The following is a 17,284-nucleotide window of genomic DNA, read 5'->3' as shown; positions in this document are numbered from 1 at the left end:
TTTTATCAACTTTATTCAGAGCCATTGTTGAACCAAGAAGACACAACAGAAGTTGAGATACCTTTGATTCACGGTGCAGAGGAAAAAGAAGGAGAGAAAGAAGAAGGAGGAGGTGAGGCTACTTATAAAATAGATTGAGACAGAGAATGCTGCTGGGCTCATGTTCTCCTTTTTTATTGTGAAGAAACACGGAACAAGTGCGTTGGGTTTTTTTCCTAAGAAAAATCCTTTTTTGCATATTCTTGAGTGTTGTTTTGATATATGGGAGTTGGATTTACATAGGAAAATAAATGCAAAAAAGTGCACACTTAGGTTCTAAAGTGACTTTAAAATATTCTTCTCATTGTTGGTTTTCGGCATTAAAGTGCATAAGGCTGATTAAACAACCAATTTATGTCCATTTAAGTACCCTCTTGATCATGTTCACTAGAAGCATTGAGAGTTATTTACAATAAATGGGTATGATAATTATTTGTGAGGTCATTAATAGAGATTAACTAGTAATTAACTAAAACTAGTAATTCTGATAAAGAAACCAATATTTGGAGCAGGAACACAGAGTCTTGCTGAAGCAGTAATTTTTTGGGGGGAGCGAAGTATTTAAATCCTTAGGAATGCTTTTGCAAAGAAATGTAGAAGTTTGTGTCAGACACTTCTGGGAACCCTACATTCAGCTTGCTATTTGTAACAGGCAGATGGTTATATAAAAAAACCCCATATTATGTAAATAATTTTCTAATTGTAAAGTAACTGCAAGTTAATAATTATATGGTCATTTGTAGAGCACATGGATGAATTTTACAGTTCCAAATTAAAATGCAGACATGATTTTTATTGAAAATTCAGCTCAATACTGTGTTGTCCTAATTATGAACTCCTTTTCCCAGCCACATTGACACCAACTTAATTGCAAACCTGTGTTAGCAATATTGACACTTTTCTTCACTGCAAACCCAGGTTAATAGAACTGCTTTGTTCGTATACAGCTAAACAACATTTCCTTTCTTTTTTTTTTTTAATTGCCTATCCAAGTTGAGACTAATCACATCTCTTTATTATCAGTCATGTTAACAGTATCGGTTTTGTGCTTTATTACTGATTGTGAAAATAGAATTGATCTAATCCTTACTTCAAATCCAGGTAAATGGTATTGCGCTACCTCGGTTGCAAATCCAGGTTATATAATACAAGCTCACTCTGATTGCAAATACCAAAGTAGTTATGTTAATTTTCTCCTAATAGAAATTATTTACATTTTATTTTACGCCTCATCAAAAGCAAGTTGGACGAAATGTACTTTCATTATGTGTACATTTCCTTCTCTTTAATACTTCAGTGTCCCCTACAGCTAGTGACTGTCATTTAGTTCTCAGTGGAGAGATTATATTTCACCATCTGTTCTACCTACTATTAAAATATGCAACATTAAGGAAAAGAAGGTAATGTCAGAAATGGGTTGTTCTTGGCACTTTTCCTTTTCCTGCCCCTGATTTAAAAGGTTCAAGTACTAAGTCAGTAAAAGGTTCTTTCCAAACATTTTGGAACGTGTTCCTACCTGGGGGCTCAGGTCCGATCCAAAGCTCGTTGAAGTTCATAGAAGGACTCTCATTGATTTAAGTGAGCTTTCGGTCAGCTCCATGACAAGAGGAGGTGATGTGCTGAGTCTGCAAGCAGGATAACAGCACTTAGGTAACTGCATAGGTACTCTGTTTAGCTTCTTCCAAAGATACGGTCTTTGGCTTAGGGAAAATAAATGGGTGCTTTTTCAGGGTTTTGAGACGGGGAGGAAATTAAGGCTTTCCCTTGCTTTGTTTCATTCTTAATGGGTATAAGAACATGTAGAGCACCTTCAGCGCTCGTCTTGCTAGGTGCTTCCAGTTCCGGTGGGCACATACTGTGCCACGCGAGTTTTGAAGGTTTGCCACAAAGCAAGGTGGATCTGGGCAAAGAGAGGTAAAAAAAGAACATCAGCTGAAGTTCAGGCTGATAAAATAAGATATATTCCCCAAAGAGAGACTCCTCTTAATGGAAAGAGATTACCTGGCATAAACCAGAGATTTAATATGTAACATTATTTTATGTAACCCAAGTGTTACCTCATAAACTAATTCAGTTAAATAGTTTTCCAGCAGCATCCACAATACATTTGACATACAATGAAATGGCATATTTTTGTCTAAGAACACGTGGAAAAAAGCTAACGTGGGACTGCTAGTTCCCATTAAATAGAAGTACACCGATCTTAAGTGGTTTTGACCTGTACTAGATCGATATGCATAGCCAAACATAGCAACTACTAAACTGCAAACTACCTGATCTTTCTGTTCGACATCTGGTACTTTTTTTGTGTTACCAAGCTCATCCTGGAGCAAAGGGTAGCACATAGCTGCCTCTCTCCTCTCCCTCGCTCTCACCGGAGCCATTAGATTAATGGGAGTCATCTGTGACCTGTGCTGTCCCCAGCACTGGAGCTGTGGAAGCCACTAAATGACCAATAAAGATTAAAGTCCCTTTTCCAACCTAAAGCTACATTTCTGCTTAGTTACTGATTGTGGCTTTGAAGCGTGCTAGGAATTTTTTCAGTGATCTGGTTTTCTGGGGAAAAATGTTTCTTGCTGGTTTCAAGATGTGTCTCAGTTTTTGCAGACTTCTGACAAACCGTAGGTAAAGCTTCTGATCTAATTCTGTAGGATTTACTACCAGCTCATCTATGCGTTTTGGGGGGTTTTAGGGCTTGCAGGATCCTTTCTATATAGCTCATTTGGCTTCACAGCTCCAGGGTCACGCCATAGTGCGTATTACCAAGGAGTCGTGGATCCTGGCGCTTTCGAGGTTCTGGGGCGTCGGGAGCCCAGAGGAGCGAAGAATCAAAGTCTTGGCAATCTCACTACTGTTTCCCATTGCCAGCAGTAAGAAACAAGCCAGATTACCCTGAAGAATTTAACAATGTAAGGCACTGTGTGTGTTTCATAAAAACCTGCTGTTGCTTTTTCCAAAATCAGTAATAAAATATAGCACGGGCCAATTTATTCCCTTTTTTCCTACCGTAACTTCAAGTTATTTATTACCAGGGAGCAACTGAAGAAAGACAAACTAAGATGCCTTTTTAGGTTTTTTTCCAGCTACTATAATGCACTCATTCTAGTTCACAAAAGAATAATGAAAATCTGTGTTTCTTATAAGATTAGGGAATATTCTCAAATCCCTTTATTAAAAAGCAGAGTAAGTGGTGATCACTGACCTATTTGCTGACTAGGTAAGTGTACACGCTTTTAATAGACCGTTTGGCAGTCCCTTTATATGTACCCTTGGAAATAGTCCTGTCGTGTTGTAACGACAGCATTTAGTTGTAGTTTTAATCAGCACAGTTTTTCCACAACACAATTTGCAGCACATGGAAATAAAACTCATGTTTATTTGTGTGAATATGTAGCCGTTTCCTCCTCTGAGCCCGCTCTCCCCTCTGTCTTCTTATTTCCCACCTCTTTCTATCTCTCTTCGTAAAGACATTAGATATGATGGTTTCCCTCACTGATCATCTCTGGAAGTTGCTTAACTCTTTGGAGGACAGGATTTCTGTCAGAGCACTGGAATATGAACAGAAGTAGCCATTATTTCTCTGTTGGCTCTCTTCTGTATTCAGGCTAAAATATTTTGGTTTATTGTGCTGTTTGGAACATGATTCGAGCTCGACCTGGGATGTTTCTCCACCCAAGAAACAAATTTAGAGTGCAGAAATGCAGAAGCAGATTGTTGCTGAAGCACACTCAAGGAGCAAAATGCCATAATTAATGCCCATAAAAGTAATACTAAAGTGTCCGGGGATTTAGCTTAAGAGCAGGACACAGCCCTTACAATTAGTATTTCTGTGCAGTTGCGTCTTAGCCTGTTTGATTGCCATGTTTAGGGAACTGTATGAACTGTCTTTTTTTCTGTATGAACCACGCAGTGTTAAGGCAGAGTTGGGAACAGGCTGGGGCAGGTTTCACAGTTTAAATCATTTGCAGTATACGTGATTGCCTTTCCTGGTGTTCTGGGCAGTGCCTGTTTACTGTAAATTTGAATTCTGCCTAACTTCTGTTCTAGCTAAGCCCAGTCTTTGTTACATGAATAGCTGCGTAACTCCATAGCCATCATTTCATCCATTCTTCACTTAAGCAGCTGGATTTTCAGGTCATTTACCCATCTCTACTTTAGCAAGAGAGGTAATTTTATGGCGTAATCTTGGAGAGAATTAAATATTCTAAAACCCAGAGGAAAAGAGCTCTCAATTTTTTTTACAGTTTCAGTCTCAGGCATTTGTAGAATTTTTTACATGTGTTGGTACAGTCGTAAATATTATCAAAGTAATAACTTTCTTTGCTATGACATTGTGGCTATAGAGAAATTAAATACTTGAGAAAGATCTTTTTGGACAAATCTGACATCTTTATTCTTGAGTCATGGCAAATGTAACTACCTTTTATTTCTTAACCAAATTTCTTTTCAGCTTCAAATGGAGGTGGATGAGACATTTTGGAAAAAAAGAGATTTTAAAAGTCTTCCTTATAGATCTTTAAAAAGATATTTTCTTTTTGTTTGGAAAGAAAAGAATACGAAGATATTTTGGAGCGTTGTGGCTTCTGAGGAGCTAGTATAAAGGCTCCAAATTCTTTTATTCAGTTACCCAAAGAAGAAAGGGATACATATCTCGAATCAGATACAGTGTGTTTGGTCTTTGATAACAACCCATTCTGAATGGATTAGATGAGATTTTTTAGGCTGTTACGGAATAGTCTGGCCCTAAATATGAAATATATCTTTAAAATCTGCTTTTGACAGGTATTGATATTTGGCAAAGGAAAAAAAAAGGTGCACCTTTGGACCTTTTGCAGAAATGCTGGAAGTGCTGTGGAACCAGAAAATTGCAAATGGGTATTTAAACGCGCATGTCTAAAGCGCTAAGCTACGCAGAGGGGTGAACTGTTGCACGGCAACTAGCTGGAATTAGTTGGAGGTACGCGGTAACAAGATTATCACTGGAAAGCCAAAAAAGTGCCTTTTTCCAGGGGATACCTTTGGGTGTTAAGAAGCCTCACTTTACATGCCTTTATTTTCTCAAGAGCTTGACGACACTCAAGCAAACTTTGCAGCGGCAGTATCAGCCAGGTGAGGAGCTGGTGTGACTGGGTTCTGCTCGCCGGCCTGCTGTGGTCGATCTGTGGTGGGCCAAGGGCTAGTTTGGTCCGTACCTCCCAGTGCAAAGCACTTGGCTCTTCTGAAGGCATCATAGCTGTGGCAGAAAAGTATATCCAGGTAATTTCTGTGCTCTGTGGAAGTAGCAAAGGCCATAACTGTAGACAGGGAAAAGAAACCTTTTAGCCTAGCAAAGGGTTACTTCTGGAAGGGGCAGCGGCATTTTTTTCCAAGTTTGCAAACGGTACGTTGAATTTTGTGAATGCATTTGAAATGTCCTGCACAGGTATGGAATTGGGGTAGCTCTGTTAAAAGCTGAAGACAGGCCAGGCTGACCAGCCTGTGAGTGGCTCTCTGTGAGCGTATTCTGTGCTCCGCTTGGATGTTGCAGCTTGTGGAAGAGGAGTTGGGTGTTTTGGTCCCAGTGTCTGTGGTTATATTTGTGGTGGCTTTGTCAGTTCTGAACTGGGAGGTCTCCAGGCTCTTATACCAGCAAAGAGTGGTTGCTATCAGCAATTCCTTCACTGATGGTGAAGGATCAGCAAGATCATTAGGAAGGAGCGTCGCTTCTGTGGACCAGCTTTGCTGATCCATGACCACTTGTGGGCTGTCATGACCGTATGTGCCAGCAGGACCATGGAGGTGATGGGGTTCGTTCATTTTCTAAGCACGGGCCGGTGCAGAAATCATCCCACATCAGGCAGCACACGCTGCCCAAAATGATGTTGCTCCCCGGCTCGGAGAGAGGCGGCAAATGGGATGCAGACCCCCTGCAGGCCTTCCCTAAGGGTGCTGCCGGGGCCATGCTGAGCAGCACTGTGCATTGGCAGGACAGGGTGGTTGTTATACCGTCAGTAGTCTGCTCCAGATATTGATTTCAATCTCCTGGGGGAAAAAAGTCATATTTTTTTCCTGCCACAGAAGGAATCTGTTTCTTTTCATTACTCTCCGTATATCAGATTGTAGCCTGAATGTATGTAAAGAATAGGTGGTGCAAGATCAATTTTAAGTTTTAATTATTTTTCATCTCTTTCAATGACAAACGATATATTTTTTCTGTGTGCTTTTCTAATAAAAAGTAGAAAACATAAGAAATTTTTCAGCTTAAACATTTTGCCCGCTGTCACAGTCACTTTATGTTTTCAGGCTTGATGGTAGGGTACAAGACAAAATGCCAAAAGGAAAGAAAAAAAGAAACAAGAAAAGGGAATACTTTAACAATGATAGTGTTTAAGGTTTATTGTGTGTATTTGATTGCTTTCTTCATTTCATTTTCAGTAAGCAGAATAGAGATACTCTTATGAATTGGCAATTTTTATTTCATTTAAAAAATCATCTTTGTTCTTGCTGAAAGTGTTGACAATGCAGCCTTTGTTTAGTTTAATTAACTCATGTTACAGTACTGAATTGAAACACACTCAGCATTAAATCAAATAAAATAATTTTTAGAACTCTTTTCCATATCCAGAAAATAAAAAGAAACAAAAAAAAATTAAATCTTCTGAGAAGCTGGAGAAGAAACTGGATATTTTTAATGGAATGTTTTGAAGTGCCATTTTCATTTTTATTTTCCGTGGTAGGAATGCCAAAAAGTATAAAGTCATGAAATCCCACTGAAAAGCAGATGCTGTGAAGTCATTCTAAGTCCTCATATGTTTATAATAGTATTACATGACGCTACATGTTTTGTACTTGTGAGCTACAAGGCTTAAAGAGCTTTAAGATACTGATAATGCCCTTTTAGCATGTGAAAACTGGAAAGATAATGGAACCCATATTTCATGTGGTGGTGTCCAAGTCTACTAGGCTTTGGTTTTAGCTCAAATCTCCGAAGAAGCAGCAGTGTCTTATGCAAAGGGAACGCGTACCTCTTTCACATCATCTCAAATGGCACCCGAGGAACATGGGAGAGACACCGATATCTTAGAAACTTCTTCCTGTAACATATTGAAAAAGTAGGGCTCACTGGCCAAGGACTGCGCTGCTGCAGATGGCATCATACTTAACAGTATATCTGGAAATTAGCTTTAGCACCTCCAGAGAAGCGGCACCATTTTTAAACATGCTATACAGCTACAGAGGCGTCTGTTTGAACAGTGGGCTTAACTCCTGTTTGCGACAGTAGGAACTTCTGTCTTAAATTAGAAAAGGTCCAGCAGACGGATGGAGTGTGGGGAGCTACCCAAGGAGAGAATTTGATCTCTCGGGGACAAATCTTATGTTCTTGTGCCCTGTGTGCTGCAAAAGGAGGCTTCATTTTGTTACGCACTGGCTAATTTTGGAATCTTAACTCCTTTAATAAAGTTTGTTTATGACGGGATATGCACAGAGCCAACTGATTTGGCTTTGGGAATTTGGAATTCTGTGCTCCCCCTTGCTTTATGTTATGTATGGTGGTGTACAGCAAGCAGAACGTGCCATGCTGCCCGGGTTGTTGCGCTGTTTTATAGCTATTTCATAAACGCAAATTGCCAGATGCTTAGGGCAGCGGGGAAAGAAACTGCACTTAGCCAGTGATTTTCCTGACACAGAGTGAGTGGAGCGCAGTCGTAACTAAGTCTGGAAAAACCCACAAGCAGTGGGAGTGGGGAGGAGGGTGTGATTTGGGAGAGCTGTCTTTTATTTCAAGTACAGAACAGGAAGAAAATCAAAGCGATGTATGTCCTAGGATCAAAAGGTTCCCTCAGTTGTTCCTTCGTGGGAGTGGGGGAACGACATTGTCGCTTCTCTGTCAGTAGCTTTATTGCTGTAGTTGTGCCCGGTGGTGTGGGTGAGTGGTTAACTTTGTTCTCATATGAGAAGGGTGGCATTTACTCACCCTGCTAGCAGGTGGGTCAGGAGGCACACTTTTTGCTTCAGCTCTGTTCTGTTTTCTCTTCTGCGCATCCCCACGGTGTTGGCTCTGCCGAGGAGGTACACCGTGGCTTCATAGGTGTCCTTGCTCCTGGCGCTTGGAGGGCAAGGCCAGTGCTGTAGAAGGAGGGACTATTACACAGGGAGGGGAAAGATGTGTCTACAACTTGTAAAGCAGAGGTTGCCTTGATAGGGCATGACCCTGACTGAGATTAAATCTGCTTCTTACTACTGCAGAACCTGAGCAGGAAAAATCCCACCCAATCTCATTCAGATCTTTGAAGCATTACCCTTTCCTCATACCTCTGGATCTTCTCTTCCTTTTTTCTGCCCGTTGCCCATAATTTTTTGGCAGAAGGTTTTCTGTCCCCTCACCTTTTCCTAATGCAGTTGACAGGTGAGTGTTCTCTCGAGCAGATCTTGCCATCTGGAACAGTTTTCCTCTGCTTGGTTGGCTTTCATCACATTCACCTCCAGATGAGCGTGTGAGGTCACCACCAGTATACCTGGCCCATAGTGTTAGCCCAACAGCCCAAGCTGACCCCTGTCTCTAGTCCCCCTGAATTATTTGGCAGAGAGGAAGCTAGCGTTTAATCGCGCCTCTTACATCTCTGTGACTGCACCTGTATCTTAATCATGCAGTAGTGGTATCTCAACATATTGGTGCAGGAGTGCAGCTCTTTGGGACTTCCTGTTATTTAACAAAAAGTTCAATGTCTCCTTTTTGGAGTCTTGCATGAGCTCTGGAGGTCCTTTCCTGGAGCGCTCCAGTGTGCTGTGAATGTCTTCGTAGCTGCAATTACACCAGTGCAGCAGAGCAGGTGCTCTGGAGGATGCTCTTTGTGTTGCAGCTATGGACAGTCTTTGGGCAACTGCACAAACATTTGGTTTTGTTTGAGAGATCCAAGAGAGATACGAAGAGTACAGAATGGCATTGTCTCTTGCTTACCCGTGTACGTGCTGGGATGCTCATAGCGTAATTGTTCATACCTGATCAACACTGTTCTTTGCTCAAGCAGTTATTAAGGATTTTTCTCCCAAATTCAGAATTTACTTGTGACTTCTTTCCAGAGTTTTGGAATCCGTAGCTTTCCTCAGCCAGCAAATTTCAACCACAAAATGCCCTTCGTTATTGTTTCACTGGTGCAGGGTCTTTACCCTGAAATGTCGGGACACGTAAGCCTTTTGTCTCATTATTCCCCTTTGCAGCTGTGCAGCCTTGTTTGTTTGTTTGTTTGTTCCCCCATCGCTAGTGTGAAGGGCATAGCTCTGCCAGTAATCATAGCTACCGCAGAGGCCAAAAAGGCCCTTATTCCATTTACAGCATCCTGTCAAAAAACACTCAATACCTACACTACTTGACAGCCCTTGAAAGACAGCATGTTTACACGTTCAGCATTTTCTCTGTGGAGGAAATAAGCAGTCGCTTACAGGCTATACCATTCTTACCTGGACAGAAAATCAGTTAAACTGTGTTCTGGATTCTGAAAAGAAAAAGTCAATAACCTTTTCTCCATTGCCCCCTGGTTACAGCTAAAAATGGTGTATAGTTAGGGGGTCAGGGTGGCAAAGTCACTGTCTCAGTGGCTGGAAAAAATTGAGATTCCCAATTTGTGGCTAAATGCTATCATGGTTACAAGGTGTTTCATCAGTTAAAACACGTTCGCTGGATGTGTTTGTACGATCTGTCAGCCTGAAATGTAGCACAAAAGCATCAAATGAGCACAAATGGAGATACCTCAGGTGCTTCAAAATAAGATGTCACTGTGCTGAAAAATCAGTGCCTAACTCCAGCAGCTCGATTCAAGGAAATTAAATTGGCTGATTCTTCCAGCTGTCGAGGCAACAGGGAAGATTAGGAGAAAAGCTCACAGACTAAACAGGGAGGTAGTCCGCAGGGCTGTGTCTCAGCATCTTCCCCTCTACAGGGAGCCGGTACCCAAGTGTGGCACCTCCGTCAGCCCAGGACCCGGATGGTCCAGAGAGGATGGAAAACTGAGCAGGACTTGCTCTTTTGAGTGTACAGCAGCTACACTGCCTTTTGTTTTGCTTATTTCTGAGCGTTGAAAGGGCTCCACAGGTCACACATTTTTGTTGGTGGTAGCCCAGCATGCATGGAAGGGGCTTTCCCTCACGGCTGCCTTGCATGGGATGTCTAGGACATGAGGGTAAGGATTTGACCCCTTCCAGCATGGAGAGGGACTTGAACTCGATTTTATTTCCAGTGTGCTCTGATCAGCCAGGTGTGAGGCCAATGGTAAGCACTGGCATGGCCCCTCTCCCTCACTTGGGTTTGGACACTCGCGGCTGCTGCAATCGCGTCTCCGTTCAGTCGCTCGCCCTGGCTTTTGTTATCTCATCTCGTGCGTTCACAGTGTCTTGGGGCGGTTCCTGCCAGCACACTCAGTCCTTCCTTTGGATATCAGGAGCTCCTCTCTGGTGGTTGCGTTGCTCTGTGAAGCTGGATCTCCAAAGGAGACCAGAATTGTGCTCTCATTTTCTGGGCCCTCCTCCCTGGGACAGCAGATATTTCACAGTTCCTCTTACATGAGTGTAGCTAACAACTCCCACACCGGTCTCGGAGTGGCAAAACTGGCATCCTCTGTGGTTTTGTTTGTCTTATCTCTCTGTCTTCCAAAGTAGTAACTGCTCAGTGTGTAGTGAGTACAGCTATTGTGGTCACTTTAGACAATTGTCAATTTTTTTAATGCCTGTCTCACCATAAATCTGCTTGCACATACAAACCTGAGTCTTGAACTGCATGGTCCGCCCGGGATGAGTCATGGTGGTACTGCAGCCCCCCCCAGCATCAGGGGCCAGCTGGAGCAGAGCTGCTTTTCAGGTAAGTGTCCAAAAGTTTGGATGCTTTTTTAGTTTGGTTTTGAATTTCCTGGCCCTGCAACATGGGCAAGTTTGCTTAAAAAAGAGAAGAAACAAAAAAGGAAAAAGTCCTTAAACAATATTTCTAATATTGCCTGCTTCCAGCATTACGTAGGATGTGGAAGGGAATAGATTTTCTGGATGCAGTTCTACTTGCAGATCCAGCTGGCTCTTGAAGTGTGTGAGCATGAAAAGCAGATGATAAGAAATACATACATATCCGGTACCTATCTAAAGGAACCCAAGTTATCTTCGAAACTAATATATACAGAGATCACAGAATCTGCTTGTGAAACTGTTCTCTCTGGCATTAAATGCAGCCAATGTTTAACAGTGCTGAATTAAAAGTGTGATAGTTTAAGACACAGGAACTCTTTCCAAATGAACCTTCAAGGGGAGCCTCGTGGAGAGAAATTCATGTTGAGATTTGGCTGAAGAATAGGGTTAATGCTATTTGTTTTTATCACGACTGCTACGGGATATTTAACGACCACAAGTAGTCAAGGCCTGGGTTTTATGCCCGATCCTGGAGACAGCAGTGCAGTGCAATGTGTTAGATCGCCGATACCACATCCTTCTTTTGGTGAGGCCTCCCATCCGAGGACGGATATAGCCTGCTCTTGCGCAGCTTGTGAATCTGACTGGATCCCAGCACACAGCCGAAATAATTGGAGAAGAATCTGCGTTTGGGAGGGAAGGAAATCAGCTGCAAGTATACGCATCCCGAAGCCAGAGTTAGCATAGCGCTGCTTTTTGGCAGGGGTTTGGTCACAGCTTCTGGTGTCGAAACCAGCTTGCTCTTCGCTAGCCTGCACCTGTAGTCAGCCACAGCCCTATCCAGCGCATTTGAGAGGAGAAGGCAGGGGAGGGCTCTTCAGTTGGATCACACTGGCACGTTTGCAGCTCATGGCTGACAAAGCCATTTAGCGCAAAGATAGCTCAGATTTTGCTCCGCTGTGCGAAGTTTGCCCTCTGAACGCTGTGATTTTCTCTAGCCAGTCTTAGAGACGGGAAAACACAGATGAGCCTTAACCAGGCCTGAAGAGGCTGGAGCACATCAGCTGCTTGCCATATTGATGAAACACCTGGGGCATTCATTTTGAAACCTAAATGCAGGCTGTTCACCTGGATTGCCAAGTACAACAGAAGCTTCCTTCTGGCTGGCGGGGTGGTATTAATTTAAAGAGAGGACCATCTGCAGGGCCTTGGAGAACAGCAATCGGAGGAGGGAGGTAGAGAGGGCACCGGAAAAAGTCTCGTTCTGATCCGGGGGCCTCGCTGCCCACATTTATTACCTATCGTTTCTAATTAGTGGATGTATCCTGGGGAAAGCTGCTCCGATTCGCTTTCTTGCAAATGCTTTTCTTGCTAAGAGCTGTTGTTTTTGCTGAGCCTCCTAAGCTTGTTTCGCAGGCTTTCACAGGCATTTGGAGCGGTAATGGTCTCAGTGACCCAGTAATTAAAGGAGTCCTGTACCTCCTCGCTGTGGAGAGCTGCCCCTTTGTCCTTCCTCTTTCTTCTCTCTACAACGCCACTACCAGATGGTCGGAGCTTTTTCACCCTTTCAAAAGCTTCGTGTTTTTCCCATCTCATCAAGCATGTCTTAGCCATGCTTAATTAGCTTAAGGCTTTTCAGTCCCCCCCGTCCCCCCCCGAATCTCCCCCCCAGGAGATCAGTTAAGGACCTGAACAATTTCAATAAAGAGCTTGGAAAGCAAATCCTTAGGGGCTAGGCATAGCTGCAGGAGAATGTAATGTTATTTAGTGTTGGGGAGCAGTCCTTTGTTCTTTCTTCTCTCCCTTCCTTCTGTCTGTCTGTCCTCCAATCCATCCTTCTGTCCATCTTTCCTTTCCCATTCTTATTTCTCACAATATTTAGGGATGCCCCTTGGTTCTTGGCAGTGTTTGGCAGCGTCTGATGGCTGGTGGTATTCAGAGGAGGGCTGTTGCCCTCAGGCCAGCACCAGAGTGCTGTTGCTTTTAACGTGTTTTAATCTGTTTAGGTCCTCCTGAATAAAAAATGGCAAACATAATTAGCTAACTAGTGCTAGGATACTGTTGGGTTTGGGGTATTTTGGTTTAGGTTTTGTTGTTGTTTGCTTAATTCCCAGACTTGTTTGAAACTAGCTTGTGAGCTTTATTTACAGATCAGAGCAGTTGAGATGAAAGCTTGATTAATTAACCGAAAAATACATTTGCATCTTGCTTTGTATTTGACATTGAACAGCATTGTTTCTGCATTGTCACATACGCACTTTTATTATTAATCTCCGAGCTTTAGCTGTACGACTGCAAATGAGATATTTTAAAAAACCAAAACAACTCTTTCCCTTCTTCCCTCCTTCCCTATAAAGCACGAGAGCAAGCTGTTTAGGCATGGGAAGCACAGATTTTGTGTGGGATGTCGGATACCTCAGAGGTACCTGTGGACATTTGCCACATAATTGAATTCAGTGGCTTGTGTTTCGCGTTTACAGGCAAATGAGAGCACCCAGCCATCAGGTGTTTGCATCACTAGAATTAAATACCTACTAATTTAGCCACTCTGGAGATAAATATTTAGATATAATTAAAATGGCTAGCCGTAAGTACCTGAAGGTGTCCATGGATGACGGAAAAACGTGGGAGGGGGTTTCTTCACAAACACAGAGGACGTGACCTCAATTACTGCAGTTTTCTCCCTGGCACTCCCCTTCACGGTATATATAAAGTAGATGTTGCTGGGTGCACGCTGCCCAGAGGAGAGCAGCGCTTTGTATAAGGCTAGATTGAAATGCTGTTCTTACGCTTTTCCAATTCTTGGTATTTTTTAAGCCACCAAGGGAAATAAAATGCAAAGAGAGTGTCTAAATGAATGCACGATGTAGTTCTGTGTCACGGGGAAGGCCTGTAACATTGCTACCTCCATTTGAGTAACTCAGGCTGTCGTTAAACAAAGAGGAGTGCAGCTCCCCGGTGTATTGACATTGCTATTTACAGAGCATGTGGTAATCTTTGAAGTGCTAACTGGCTTTTTTTAAGAGAGATGCTGCGTTTTTCTTTTATATTTGTTTTCCACAAAAAGGAATGTTAGTATTTTTATGACGGCTGGTGCTTAGTGGAGCTCCTCTGTGTAAAGATAACAAGTGAGTTATGCGACCTGACATTCTCCCTGGGAATGTGCTCAGAACGAAACAAGACAGTGGCATTTCAAAGTCTGCTTTTAAAGTAGCTGGTTATATTCTTTGTTTATCACAATTGCTAGGAAATGCCAGTTCTCTGGTATTTTGCAGATTCTCTTAATTGAGTGGGGTGTGGAAGAGTGTTTAGGCAAAGACCCCAGGACCCAAAGGACAAGTATGCAGAATGAAATTGCACCACTTGAAGTTGCTCCCTGCTTTGCTGTATCCCTGTCCTGTCTGATAGCTTGAAGTAGTCAGGCCTGCTGCAGGCTTCGGAAATGAAGTCAGCTCTAACCCTTCGAGAGCAACTGCGGCAGGTACAAATCGCTGGGTGCACTTCGCAATTACTGCGTCGCTTGTCCTCTCGCTGTGTTGCCGCTGGGAGTTGCTGAGGCGGCGTTGCCTGGAGCAGCAGGGGCTTCCCAGTCGCTCACTGAGCAGCCCCGCTGCCGGTGCTGTGTGTCCTCACGTGGGAATAGAGCAGAGCTGGGAGGGGATGTCCGTAGAGAGGTGGAGGAAGGGACAGGAGGCTGGTCCAGCCTTGGCTGTGCTCAGCCAGGGTGGCCGAGGACACCAGAGAGGCTGCCACCCAGCAGCCCCCAAAGCCTTCATGACAAGGTTTGTGCAAGTTCTGCGTTTCTACAAAATACTTTGGCTTTCATCCAACACTGTATATCACCAGGAATTTTGTTTTGGCAAGAAGGCAACTCTTTTTCCACATTTCACCGGTTTCTAGTTTCCGGAGACTTCACAGTTTTGTTGCTATGAACAGTCATGCACTTAAACTGATTGGCCTACTAGCAGCCCTTGAAATACTGTTTGAAATAAAACCAGCTAAGGATATAAACCCACCTTTCCCGAGGCCTGATATTCAAATCACTTTTGCGCTGCCCTCGGGAGGGGTGGCCTTTGGTTGTAAGCTCTGCTCTATCAGCGGAGAGCCGGCTGCGCATGACCACAATGGCAGCACTCCAAGGACTGAACTTTAATGATGAATGTCACAAAACGCTGCTACATGGGCTCGCTCTGGGGAAAGTAATTCTGTGTACAGTACGTGATCTATGTCACCTGGAGTCCTTATCGTTTCTTTCAGCTATTTGCAGAGTTCTCTTGTGTTTGGGCTGCGGAAGGAGCTGCATTAATTCAGAGATAGTAAACCGGAGGACAGGCAAAAATAAAATGAATCTGAACTGTTAAGCTTGCTATAGCAAGCCACACGCCATGAGAGTGAAGAGTTGGTAAACTGAACTTAGCGAGCTTTAATTTGGGTCTGTTTTCATTATACTTTCTATTGTACCATGATTGGTACGCTATTAAGTCGTCTCTTGGGTTATGAATTACTACTGTGTTAAGGAAATGAAACTTAAGTGAAGAATTTTGCTGCGAGGGAACATGCAGAAGCATACGCAGGATCTTTTTAACCATTAGTATTGTTGCTATCATCATTAATCATTACTGCCATATAGCCATGCAACACAGTTCCTAAACTTGAACTGGTAATATCGTGCAAGGTGCCGTACACGGCTGTCTCTACCCAAGGAGTGCGCAGCCTGAATATCATGGCTTTGCATGCTTATCAGCCTACTTGGAGCATCCCTTTCATGGATTTCCAACACAGTTGTGCTGCTGTCTTATACATGTATCATCTGTGACCAACAGGCTTCCTCCAGCTCCTGCTGGTTAACAAATAGCTCGCTTAGCTCTGCCAGAAATACTTGTTGCGTGAATGACCAATACACAGGCTCATAGGTGCTTCCCGCTAGCTAGTCAGAAGCACTTCCCTCTTCTTCCTCCCTCCATGAAAATTTCTTATGAAATCAGAAAATACTCATTACCTTTTAAATTTGGGAGGTTTTTTACTTTTTTTTTTTTTTAACAGAAATCTGATAGCTTCAGTTCATAGTTTTGGCAAGAGCCAGCAACATTTCTCTGGAAATCTTGGGCTTCTCAGGCTACGTTTGTATGACTCCCTGAAAACATGACATTTCCCATAAAACTATCTGTTCTTTTAAAAGAAAAAAAAAAAAAGTAATTTGATTCAGGAAAAGGTTTTGTTAGAAATATTTTGATCAACTCCACATGTGCCTTTCCAGTCGGTTCCCCGTGCAGCAGGACCACCCGCTCGCTGCCTGTGGGATGCAGTAGCTGCGGTGGCTTTGGCGCGGTGTCGGGTCTGCCCGGCCGATCTCCAGCCTGAGCCAGGTGCTTTCGCAAGCATTGATGGTGGGAGGCAAAGCAGCCAAAACTTCTGCAAGGTGCCGCACGATGTGGCATGACATGGAGACTTTCCCTCTCCTCCTCCTTCCCCATGCTTGAGGTACATCTGAGGCTTAGGTAAGGTTTCGTTTTATTCAGCCGTTGCATTTTTGCAAGACCGTATTCCTTGAACAAACCTAAAACCTGTGGCTGTCGTGTATAAATGCAGGTTAGCTTCTGCCGTGCAAATTCCTCTTCAACTTGTACTGCACGGTGCTTAAATCCAAGTCAGCTTTGCGTGATACTCCCAAATTTCAGGAGGATTTACCAGGCTGAGGATCAGCGGTACTCCGTGCTTAGGACCCTCGTAAGATTTTCAATCAGGGCTCGGCATTGTCACGGATATTCAGTGTGAACTGAAACAACTCATTAAGGCACAAGGCTTATTTCTCCCCCACCACCCCGAATAATCTCTGCACCTGATAACTGAAAGGCCACAGACTTCTAACTTAAAGCACATCTCATGTAGGGACCTCTTTTAGGTGCTTACATCAGAGTAACAGGGTAGCTAAGTAGGGAAGATACTTGTCTAGATTTGCTGTGACCTGTAAACTCTCTAGGCAAAGAGCACCTATTTTCTCTGCAACAGGCCCTTTCCTTTTAGGATCTGTAGTATTTAAAATAGATTCTGCGTGAAGAGAGCTATGCAAGGTGTTTATTTTCTTGCTTTCATTGGATACATAAGACACATCCTGTGCACAGTTGTGAAAAGAAGTTGTTTGAGTCTCTTCAGGCTTGTCAGATTGATGGTTTTTAGTGCACTGAAGTGTACTAAAAAATGGAAACTATAAAACAATGTAACATGAATTGTCTAGACCTTTAAACCTACTCAGGAAATCAAGATATATATATTTAAAGAAACTCAATAAACCTTGTTTTTAAGATTGTGAAATTTGCTATTGACAGGGCTGAACATAAACATGGTTCAAGGCCAGTGACTTAATTCTAGGTGACACGAC

At 43.1% G+C, this 17,284-nt stretch overlaps 1 protein-coding gene across 4 annotated transcripts in view; it reads left to right on the top strand.

The window, feature by feature from the left end:
• The window catches only part of MACROD2 (mono-ADP ribosylhydrolase 2), an 884,404-nt gene that overhangs the window by 847,017 nt on the left and 20,103 nt on the right, over positions 1-17,284 (top strand). For 3 of the 4 annotated variants that reach the window (XM_059828569.1, XM_059828568.1, XM_059828567.1), the window contains exon 16: positions 20-112. In XM_059828569.1, the coding sequence (XP_059684552.1) occupies positions 20-112 (93 nt within the window). Of the gene's footprint in view, positions 1-19; positions 118-12,124; positions 12,141-17,284 lie in introns of all 4 variants that reach the window. The other variant, XM_059828570.1, reaches the window with a different exon arrangement.

The sequence above is a fragment of the Gavia stellata genome, chromosome 23 (assembly GCF_030936135.1).
Source record: "Gavia stellata isolate bGavSte3 chromosome 23, bGavSte3.hap2, whole genome shotgun sequence".
NCBI classification, from domain to species: domain Eukaryota; kingdom Metazoa; phylum Chordata; class Aves; order Gaviiformes; family Gaviidae; genus Gavia; species Gavia stellata.
This window is presented reverse-complemented; position numbering and strand designations above follow the sequence as displayed.